This window comes from Pinus tabuliformis, chromosome 6 (genome assembly GCF_031772625.1).
Source record: "Pinus tabuliformis cultivar Carrire ecotype Pingquan chromosome 6, CPIR1, whole genome shotgun sequence".
Classification (NCBI taxonomy): Eukaryota; Viridiplantae; Streptophyta; class Pinopsida; order Pinales; family Pinaceae; genus Pinus; species Pinus tabuliformis.
In genome coordinates this window covers 2,004,476,371-2,004,487,972 of record NC_142292.1, presented here as the reverse complement: position 1 = coordinate 2,004,487,972, position 11,602 = coordinate 2,004,476,371, and the positions used below count along the sequence as shown (strand labels likewise).

General features: G+C 36.2%; 1 protein-coding gene across 1 annotated transcript; it reads right to left on the bottom strand.

Moving 5' to 3' along the window:
- Positions 1–5,450: 5,450 nt before the first annotated feature.
- LOC149267285 (protein AGENET DOMAIN (AGD)-CONTAINING P1-like) lies at positions 5,451–6,524 on the bottom strand. Its single transcript, XM_089398426.1, has 2 exons — positions 6,105–6,524; positions 5,451–5,898 (listed from the first exon to the last, which is right to left on the bottom strand). Exons 1-2 carry the CDS (start codon positions 6,522–6,524, stop codon positions 5,650–5,652), a joined length of 669 nt encoding a protein of 222 aa, XP_089254552.1. The 3' UTR covers positions 5,451–5,649.
- Between the last annotated feature and the right edge of the window lie 5,078 nt (positions 6,525–11,602).

Sequence of the window (11,602 nt, the reverse complement as noted above, 5' to 3'; positions counted from 1 at the left end):
CTCTTATTATTCCAGGTGAAGGTGCCATTTATTGTGTCTATATCCACCAGCCTCATATTGTTTAAGAAGTTCTGGAAGGCAATGGAGGCTCTCCCTAGTATTCTGATTCCGCCTTTTTTCTCTGTAAGATATCTGATCATGTTGAAGTCCCCTCCCAGAATCCAGGGCATAACAAGATGCCTATCTCTCAACCCCTCTAGTGAGGTGAGAAGCCTGACTTTGTCTTCAAGTTTTTGAGGACCATAGACATCTGTGATCATATAGAGTTCCTTGTCACCCAAAGGTTGGATAACCATTGAAAGGTAATTCCTGGATGCTTCAGCATCAAGGATTCCAAATTTTTGGGGATTCCAAAGAGTGAGAATCCCTCCTGCTGTATTGTTTACTTTTACTTCTAGATACTCGTACTTAATCATCCATTTGATATGTATCTCTTTGATTTTTTCTATTGAACATTTTGTTTCCTGTATAAACACCATATCTGGTTTGATGTGTTTCAGTTTGTTCCTCAAACTGCCTATAAAATCAGCTTCCAGCTAGGTAGGTCAGTGATCCGAGCCTCCGAAAGGAAGGATTAATGTAGTCAAGTCAAGGTCAGTGAGAAATAGGTCCTCTGAGATTATGAATCTCTCTAGTTTAGAGGCAACTTGAGAAGCCCCTCCCCTCTTATTGTTCCAGGTGAAGGTGCCATTTATGGTCTCTGTATCCACCAACCTCATATTGTTTAAGAAGTTCTCGAAGGCAATAGAGTCTCTGCCTATTATTTTGGTTCTGCCTTTTTTCTCTGTAAGAGATCTGATCATGTTGAAGTCCCCTCCCAGAATCCAAGGCATAACAGGATGCCTATCTCTCAACTCCTCTAATGAGGTGAGAAGCCTGAGTTTGTCTTCAAATTTTTGAGGACCATAGAAATTTGTGATCATATAGACTTCCTTGTCACCCAAAGGTTGGATAAGCATTGAAAGGTAATTCTTGGATGCTTCAGCATCCATGATTCCAAATTTTTGGGGATTCCAAACAGTGAGAATCCCTCCTTCTCTATTGTTTGCTTTGACTTCTAGATACTTGTACTTAATCATCCATTTGCTATGTATCTTTCTGATTTTTTCTATCGAGCATTTTCTTTCCTATATAAACACCATATCTGGTTTTTCTTCTTTTATTCTATTGCTGTGATTTCTTTGTTTTCTTTTACTTACTAGACCCCTAATGTTCCAGGTTGTGAGCTTCATTATGAAAGGTTTGTAAATGAATAACTAGTAAGATCTTTCATCTTGCCTGAGTTAATCATGAGTTTCCCACACTCTGTTAGTAGCTCATTCTGTCTTTTCCTTCCTCTTTTCCTACCTAGGTTCTTGGTAGAGTGTCCTGATGTTACCTCCATCGGTTTTACCCCTTTGTTTTCCTGGCTATCATGGTTCCTTTTGACTCCAACAGCCTTTGTCTGAGATCTCTAAAGGAAGAGATGTTGTACTCTGTCAAACTCCTCTTATGGTAGAGAATCACCTCTGTTGGTTCCCTGCTCCAGGAACTTTTCTAGATCAAGATTCTTCCTCTCAAGAATCTCTTGTAATTCATGGTCCTCCGTAGCAACTTCACTTGGGGTCATCTCATGTTCCCTACCCAGTTCCATAGTGCTTGGCAATTCCTCCCTTAGTTTATGTTCTCATGTATGACCTCCATGCTATCATCTTTTTCCTTCTCTGAGGGATTATCCTCCGGTGCCTTGTCCATTCCATTGTTCCCACCTTCTTCTTCTAAAATCTTGAAACTGTTATAACTTGGTTGCTTACCCTCGCTAGGCTTCTTTTGGTACCTTTTCCCCCTCCTTTCCCTCTGCCTCCCGCTCTGGTAAAGCCTTCAAGATCTTCGCCAGTGTTGGTTTTCATGTTGTCTTCCAGTTTGTTAAGTGGGCAGTCTCTAAAGAGGTGCCCATGTTCATGACATTTATGGCATCCGAATGGGACATGTTCGTAGTCCACCACCTGCACCCATTCCTCGTCATATACTTCTAGAATAATTTCATCCGGAAGTGCTCCTGATAGGTCCATTTCAACACATATGCGGGTGAAGGAGGTATATTGGCCTCGCAGAGTTGCTTCTGATATTTTCAAAAAATGACCTAATTTATTGCCATGGCAGCCAATAATCTAAAGGTAAGGAGTAGAGTCTAATCCATACTGGTACTGAGGTGAATGTCTCTCGCTCTAGGACAAAATTCATCACCCATGGTCACATGTAGAGTCCTGCTACAACATAGAAATATGGTCCTCCTTCGAACACTCTGTCTTTATCCTCTAGGTTTGTGAAAATCACTATGAAGAAACACTTGGACTCAAGATGAAGGGTTATTTCTCCCTTTGGTTTCCAGTAATTCGTTATCCATGTGTACACAGCCTTCTCCGTTGGCCATATTCCCATAAATTTACATATAGCCGCATAAGTTGCCATGTGATCTCTATGCACCTGTAGTGCTAGATCATTTAAGACAACTTGGGGTTTAATAGTTGACCTGGGTTCATAGGGTCCAGTCACAATCTTGTGCTCAGTCCTCTGACTATTGTCGCCTGTCTTCCTCTCGCTTATGACTTCCTTGTGATTCTCCTCCTGTACATGAGGTTTGCTGCTTTCCATTTTTTTTTTACTTATTTTCTCTGTTTCTACCTTCATTGGTTTTTTGAATCGATTCGAACTCGCCTCCTTGTTTCTGTCCGCTACTACCTGACTGTAGGAGGGGGTGGTGCTCCCCCTCCTTGCCCCTCCATTCTTACCAGCTCACACCTGTCACTCCCTATTTAGAACCCTCGCCCCCGTCCACTCCGTCAACTATCATTTTAAAACTCCCTTTCAATATCAAAATATAAAATAATTTAAAAACTCACTTTATCCGCACTATAAATGTGGAATGCTTTCCAAAACTTGCTGATACATCAATATTAATTGATACATAAGTAGCGTTGTGCAGAGTTTTTGAAAAATAAAAAATATACACTTATTATATATCGATACTAATATTTTTCAATAAAAAATAATGAATATTGCACAGAATATGGAACATTATAGAAATACGGTTCATGGAAAATATGTTGTCCCGTTTAATTATATAAATATTTGACTAGTAAAAATTATATATATATATATATATATATATATATATATATATATATATATAATATTATTTTAAATATTTTTTTCCCATTTAATCAAATCAAATTAAATTAATAATTATAATTAATTATTAAGTTAACCTAAATTTTTTTTAAACCCCTCATTTACCAAGAAATCAAATCAAATTAACAATTATAATTATAATTATAATCATAATTAATTATTAAACTAATCTAAATTTTTTTAAACCCCTCTACCAAGCCACCAAGCCTAGAGAGCAAATTTCGTGAGAGAGCAAATTTCGTGAGGTACAAACCTAGCCAAACCTTGAGATAGCAAATATTAAAGTACACACCTCCTTGAAGCAAATATTTTGAAGTACAAACTTCAACTTCTTTTAAAACCAGATTTAATCACTCTTTTAAACCCTACAAAAATAAATAATAAAAAAAAAAACAAAATTGGTTAATATATTTAATCCATCTTTTAAACCCCGACTTAAAAATAAATCTAATTACATCGAAATTGGTGAATATAATATTTATATGGCCAGACTTAAAAATAAATCTAAGAAAATCGAAATTGGTAAGTATATTTAGTCCCTATTTTAAAGCCCGACTTAAAAATAAATCTAAAAAATCCAAACTGGTGAATATAATATTTATGTGGCCCGACTTAAAAATAAATCTAAAAAATCTAAATTGGTGAATATAATATTTATGTGGCCCGACTTAAAAATAAATCTAAAATATTCCAAATTGGTGAATATAATATTTATGTGGCCAGACATCTTTTTTTTCGGCTAATACTTACTCAGGTGGGCCACTTCATTTTGGATAACACAGCTATTTTTATTTCTGTTAACATAAATATTATTTGTATTAAGATAAATAGAACTGGTTAATATTTACGTGGTCCAGTTTATATAATGTGGCCCACTTCATATTCGATCCCACACCTATTTTTATTTCTATTTCTTATACTTACGTGTTCAACGTATATTTGTATACCACAGTTTTTTCCTCCCGATATTGGATATATTTTGATACCACAGTTTTTCCTTCCCTCGGGATATTGGATATTTGTTATTTCTATTTCTATTTTTAATACTTACGTGTTCGACATATATCTGTATACCACAGTTTGTTCCTCCCGATATTGGATATATTTTGATACCATAGTTTTTCCGTCGGGATATTGGATATTTGTTATTTATTTTTATTTTTATTACTGTGTCCCAATTATCAACTTCAACGGCTTGCTATATATTTGTTACGGCTTGCTATATATTTGTTATTTATGGCTTGTTATATATTTGTTATTTATTTATATTTATATTTTTGTTGAAATATATTTGTTATTTATGGCTTGTTATATATTTGTTATTTATTTATATTTATATTTTTCTTGAATTAAAATTTATTGGGAAAAAAATTTCAACATAAATCACATAACATAAATCCCATAATAATACAATTGTAATAATACAATTGTCGACACGTTTCGACCATTTATATTTTTATTACTTTGTCCCGATTATCAACTTCAACTTGAAGAAGGATACACAGTTAAATATTTCAACATCAAGTTCATAAAGGAAACCAAACCACAGTTGAGACCACTTCAAAAACGCGAGGAATTAAAAATAAGCTGATGTCGAACAAGCGTGTGGAAGGAAGATATTCAATTTGCAAACAAGAATCATCGATTATTCACCATCATTTGACATGTGTCTGAGGAGTGCACGCCTGTCATACGTGTTGCCACCTAGACTGATTCATGTGGCACTACTGGTGACTTGTGCCACTGCTGTAATACATTTTAAAATCTCAAAGTTATTTTGTGATTCTAAAAACGAGCGAATAAAATAGACTCCATTTTAAAAATGAGCTTAGCATTTCAAAATTCTTAAACATCAGTAAATTAAGAGTGAATGACTGGAAAAGTTGGGCTTGTTCACGAATTTATGGACTCCAATATTTAGAAAAACAATAAACGGCTCATTTTCACATTTTATACCTTCATATATCAAAATACAATGGAACCTAAAAATTTACAAAATTTTACCATATTGATCAACATAATAGAATTTATAAAATCTATGGGCTATATAGTTCAGAGCACATCAGGGCCCTTGATTTGAAACACATTTTGATACCCGAAAAACAACTTAAGTATATAATATTAGAACAGTAATATATTTGTTCATTTTAATATTTAGGATTGTCAATCAAACAGCGCTTTCCAAACGGGTGTCTCCCAATTCAAAAAGCAAAACCCTCCAAACGGGTGTCTCCAAATTCAAAAAACAAACCCTCCAAACGGCTATCTCCGTTAAAATATCGTAGGGTTTCGAGTCTCCTTGGTTTAGCCAGGCAGCAGATATGAACAAAACTGGTTATACAATCACATAAAGCTGGGGTGTTAGGGTTAGGGTTTCTGTCCAGGGATATCTTGCTGCCTCCGAAGTATAACACATGTTTGGTTGTCCAACCTGGAAAAACAAAATCTAAATGTGGTCAGAATACAACCCTTAAAGGTCTATTGAACTTCTGAATTTCCTTGTGCAGCTTCTCTCAGAGCCACAGTGTCGACAGCTTTCTCCAACTTCTTTCTTATCTTCAACTTCTGCCTTCTGCCAGAAGCTACTCCGCCATGAGAGACTGCCTTGGACTTAACAGCTCGCCTCCTTTTCTTTCCATCTCCTTCTCCCTGTGCCATGGGAGGAGTTTGTTCTGAATTGTCCAGAGTAAAAGACCGAATTACTTGTTCTATGATTGGGCTTTTTTCCTGCAATACCCACATTATCAGAATACACCAAAAACGCTACTCTAACAAAATTGTTCAAATTGTTTTCAAAATCAGCACCAACATTATCCGAATACAACAGAAACCCTACACTAAAAGAAGCGTTCAAATTGTTTTCAAAATCAGTACCAGATTACAAACCTTCTATTAATAATTCCAATTAAAATAAATGCGTTTAATAGTAGAACCTGAGGGGCTAATATCCATTTTCCTCTGAGCCATTCTTGAGCAGGGCGTAAGTCTGAGCGGGGATATGCCTTGAGAGTGGAAGTGTCCGGGAAGTAGACAACCCAAAGCCCCTCCTCACTGTTGGAAAGCAGTTTGATAATGACGCCTCGCCACCAGCAGTCAGTGTCATAAGCTTCCACTGCGTCCCCCACTGAACAATGGTGAGGTAACTGTCTGAAGGGTGGAATGGGTCTCACATGACTGTGCAGGCACACCTCCTCCACCAGCGGTTTTCCGTCATCCGTCACAAACTTATCATATTGTATTTTACAACGTTGACCATCTTGTGTAACAGCGAGGATAACTCCCTGGAACCAGGCCCCGCCATATCCATCCTCACTGCTGCGTACCTCAACTTTCATCCCTTCCCTCAATTCCATTCCACCACCTTTCCTCCTCCTGCAAGAGAACCAGAGTATGGGATAGGAGGTATCCCAAACGACCTCAAATCCCTCGCATTTCTCTCACCACGACAAAATCTTAGTGACAACAAAATACAATGTACTTCACCATTCTCAAGGGCATAATTGCATGTTATGCACACCTGTCCAATTTCCTTTGTCTTCCCTCCATTTATACTAATAGAAAAGTAGAAAAGCACACTGAACTTACGAATCTCAATGCTGTATGAAAAGGAAAATTCCATAAGGTGACATGTAGGAAAAACCATGGTTGTTTCATTCAGTGCTCAAGTATCTCGAAGTTGATCATATAACTCATTGTGCACTTTTCTAATTTTGGGAATATACTCCAAACGCTTCTCGTTATATATTTTGAGTATGTGTATATCCAAGTTTCGATTTAGTAAATATTTTGTATTAACCAAAGTATTTAGTAAATATTTAGTAGTATAGTTTAAATTTTATATGTTTTTGTTCTTTTTGGGATATATTTTCTATTTAATTTTGTCATAATAAATTTGAGTTATGATATCTTAAATATATTGGTATATTAAATGTCAAAAAATTATTATTAAATTTTGGTGAAAAGAATTAAATTAGAAATCATCTTTTTATAAGAAGATTATGACACATAGTGGGATAAGAGATCTATCTCAAAGATTTGATGCACAGGGGATTTGAATAATGCTTAGCATTTTGCTGGCCAAGGGTTTCTTTCTTCCACAATTTTTTTGTCTTTTTCTCATTGATTTCCCTGTTAGATGATGCATTGACATCTTAATAGCTTTCCGGGCAATGGAACCCTCATGGTTTCTTCCATGGGAGGGTGGATCCCCAACCCCTCCAACTAAAATTTGGCATCTAGACATGACAAGGCTAGAGATTCGTGCTACTTAGGTCGATCTCCCAACTCCAATGCAACTCAACAAGGGAAACAACTAGTCATGGGGGCAACTTGGCAAAATAAAAGGCAAAATTGGTGCCTCCCAATAGTTGTCCAAAACCCTTGTTGTGAGGTGAAATCGAATACCGTTTTGGAGTATGTCCAATACATGAGGAGTCGTGCAATGATCTTCAAGTTCATAGGTCTTTGGCCTTCCAAAAATGACCTAGTCACTTGGATCTATAAGAAATGATAATCGAAGACCAAGTGGAAATGCAATTGGGTGCCAAGGGTTTCTTCATTGTGTTTTTTTCGTCCTTAGAAGATCATAACTAGATTTTTGAGAATGGGGCATATTTCTTTTTAAATATCAGGATATAAATCTAATTTTGGATGCCCAAATATAATCTAGATTATGGGACATTTATGACCACCTTGGTCTATATCTGCTCATTTGCTCAACCAATAGAATACTGGTAGGATGAAACCCTCGAAGGAATTGGAAACACCATTGGCTAATATATAAAGACTTTAGAAATAACTAAGACACGTCAGTACATATCCTATGTTAGGATCTATGTTTATATGAACATTTCTCAACCCTTGCGAGAATCAATAATCATCTTTTAAATGATGAAGATATAATTTAGTTGTTGGATTATGAACATATTCCATTTTGTTGGAAGCGATTCCATGAACATGGGAATTTGTTCGAAGATTGTATGCTAGTAAACCCTCCGCTTTTAGCATAGTAAGTCCCCAACCAACAAAAAAAAAATGTCATGAGTAGGGAGCATCTTTAGTCCAATAAAAAAATCAGACCTTTGGTACATTTGGAAGCTCCACGGGATAATCCATAACCATCTTCAACCTCCATTTCAACCCTTTTTGTTGGGGGCACCTATGAATGTACCCTAAGTTAAAAGTAAGAGAACCTAAAAATTCACAACCCATTGGTTCCCACCCAGGCAACAGATCCAAAGGCAGAAAAATTGGTAATGCGAGACATCCTTCCTCTTGTGTTTAAATATTGGAGTAACCTAGTACATCAAATCAATAGGAGACATGGATAAAAAATAAGAGATGGATGTAGACATGCATGCCCTTTTTGCAATCCTCAAGGAACTCTAGCACCATGATCCTAAGGTAATCATTGATCATCAACTCAATTTGATTCAACAAACCCTTTTGAGAGTCCAAAACTCTCTCTAGCTATCAGATGCCAATACCAAAAATATGGAGGCACGATCATCAATCCTTAGTACCAAATGGGCTTCAAAATATGGATCAAAAGAGAAATGCGGAGGAAGGAAAGCGAGACAAGAACTAAACCTAAAAGAAGTTAAGTACTTAGCCAATACTTGTAAGGTAAATTTTATATCAGAAGTTTTTTTTCACCTTCCTCCTCACTCTAAATGAAGGTAGACACTTGCAATATTAAGGGCATGAACAAAAAGTGTAAGAAAAGGCTCGTTACAAAGAGGATTAAAAGGGATGAACCCAAGGTTGTTTTTATTCAGGAAACAAAGTGTTTAGTAGTAAAATGGAGTCCCTATCCAAGTACCTTTGGAAGGGAACCCGGGTTGAATCATGAGAGGAACAAGATATGATGGCTGGCCTTTCCATTCTTGGGAACCCTCAAGAAGTCCACATAGAGAATTGGCTCACATCACCTAGGATAGTAGAAAGCCAATTCCATGCACATGGATCCAAGGAAATAGAGTGCTCAATGGAAGTATATGGTCGTCATTTAGTGGTGGAAAAGAACCAATTCCTTGTTGACCTTATAAATATCCACAATAATTACTTGAAATATTTTATCATCATCATTGTGGATTTCGACATGACCAAGGAATTGGAGGATAAGTGATGGGAAATCCCTTATCTTGATAAAGATGCTCAACCCTTCGAAGACTCTACTCAAGCCCTAAAGGCAACAAACATTCTAACCAACAATGACATATTCACTTGGAATAATAAGCAAGGTGGTAAGAACCAAATTTCCAGTACACTTGATAGCTTTTTGGTCTCAGACAAATTCTTGGAGAGGGACTTTTATATGGAGGAAACCATCCAACCTTGTGCAGGCTTTGAAAATTGGTTGATTTCCCTAGAGGTTGATTTAATTGTTTCTCCCTTGAATAGGTCACTTTTCTCCAAGAAACTCTAGTTTTCTGAATCTCATTTCAAGGAAAGGGATATATTTTGACGGTAAAGTATCACTCTCATAGGTAACTAAACCATTTCCAGTTTTTTATCAAAAGTTATTGAAGAAAAAATGCATTTGGAAAACCAATTAGAAGCTTTTCATTAACAAATGATTCTAGAATGTTTCACTCTAGATTTGGTCTATAAAGAATATGACCTTATTTTCAAACTTGAGGAAAGTGTCAAAATGATATGATTGAATAAATAATAACTCATTGGTCAGCTCTACGAAGGAGAGTCTGAACCAAGAGAGTCTGCCTCTTTATAGCTATCCTCACTCTGAATTTTAATGTTCTGTTGTAGTGGTACTACTACAGCCTTACATTGACCCACCCTCAATCTTTCTAGTAGACCTCTGACATTCTTACCCTAGGACAGAAAAGTTTGTCCCGAATCTCTCCACGTCTCAAGACCCAAACAATATCTTAATTCACCAAGGTCTTTCATTTTGAACACCTGTGACATTTGTTGCTTGATTTCTTTGATTAGAGCAATAACATCACCTGTAATAATTAAATCATCTACATATAAAGAAATCAACACTATGTGCCCCTTTTCATCTTTCATGGTTTACAGATTAGGGTCATTTTTACTTCTGTTGTAACCAAGTTGCAGAAAAAATGAATCAATCTTTTCATACAAGGACTTGGGTGCTTGTTTTAGTCCATATAAAACTTTATTTAATCTACAGACTAAATGTTCTTTCACTTTCTAGACAAACCCCTCAGGTTTCTCTAGATAAACCCCCTCTTTCAATTTCCCATTTAAAAATGCAAATTTTACATGTAGTTGGTGAATCATCCAATGTTTCTTAGTAGCTAAAGAAATCAACATTCTAACAGTATTTAATTTAGCTATGGGGGAGAAAGTTTCTTCATAGTCAATGTGTTATTTTTGTGAATACCCCTTTTCTACCAATCTACCTTTTAATTTATCTATGCTTCCATCTACATTAATCTTGGGTTTATACAACCAATTACAACCTATGGTTTGTTTCCCTTCAGGAAGTTAAACCAGCTCCCAAGTGTTGTTTCTGATTATAGATTCATATTCTTATTCCATAGTTATTTTCCATTCACTACATTCATTTACTTCCTTATAAGTAGAAGGTTCAACAACATTCATCATACTAGTTATAAAAGCATTTTCCATATATCTTGCTGGCAACTGAGCTTTCCTACCTGATCTCCTGAGTGGTGGGGTAGCTTGAAACCTTGTCTGATCATCATTTTATGGACTTGGCTTGATAGCTACATCATATTCATTTCCTTCATTTTGCTGGTACATCTGCTGCTGCTCATTGTTGTCACCTGATTCATCACCTCCTTCTTCCACCAACAAGGGCATGTGCCATTCTCCCTTAGCACTCTCATGGCTTCCATCATTAACCTGTTCATGAAATACTACATCTCTGCACACACATACTTTATGGGTAGAGGGATTAAACAATTTATAAGCCTTAAATTTTGTACAATAGCAAACAAAAATAAATTTGATGGTCTTTGAGTCAAGTTTCTTTCTATCTTCCTTTGGGATATGAGCAAAGGCTTTGCTACCAAAAACTCTCAAATGCTCAACTGTAGGCTTATAACCAATAAAGCCTAAAAAGGAGTTTTAAAATCTAAACTTCTAGTTCGACTCCTATTCTTTAGATATATTGTACTATTAATCACTTCAGCCCAAAATATGTTTGAAATTTTCTTACCTTTCAACATATTGCGAGCACACTCCACAAGGGTTCTGTTCTTCCTCTCTGCAACATCGTTTTGTTTAGGAGTGTGGGGTACTGTAAACTGCTGCTCTATTGATCCAGGTGGATATTGGTGGCCAGCCACCAAGTCCACTTGGACCCCCACCATTGTTTCTTTCAGCTTTTCAGTTTCCTTAATTGTAGCACAATTTACTATTTTTAACAGTTTTTTGGGTTAGGAACTTCTAGAGCCATTTTGAGGCCCTAAACAACGTT

Bases quoted from the DNA above. Each gene is read 5' to 3' on its own strand.
- LOC149267285 (XM_089398426.1), bottom strand. From the start codon at position 6,524: ATGGAATTGAGGGAAGGGATGAAAGTTGAGGTACGCAGCAGTGAGGAT. The intron at 5,899-6,104 runs GTTCTACTATTA...TGGGTATTGCAG, and splicing joins AATGGATATTAGCCCCTCAG to GAAAAAAGCCCAATCATAGA.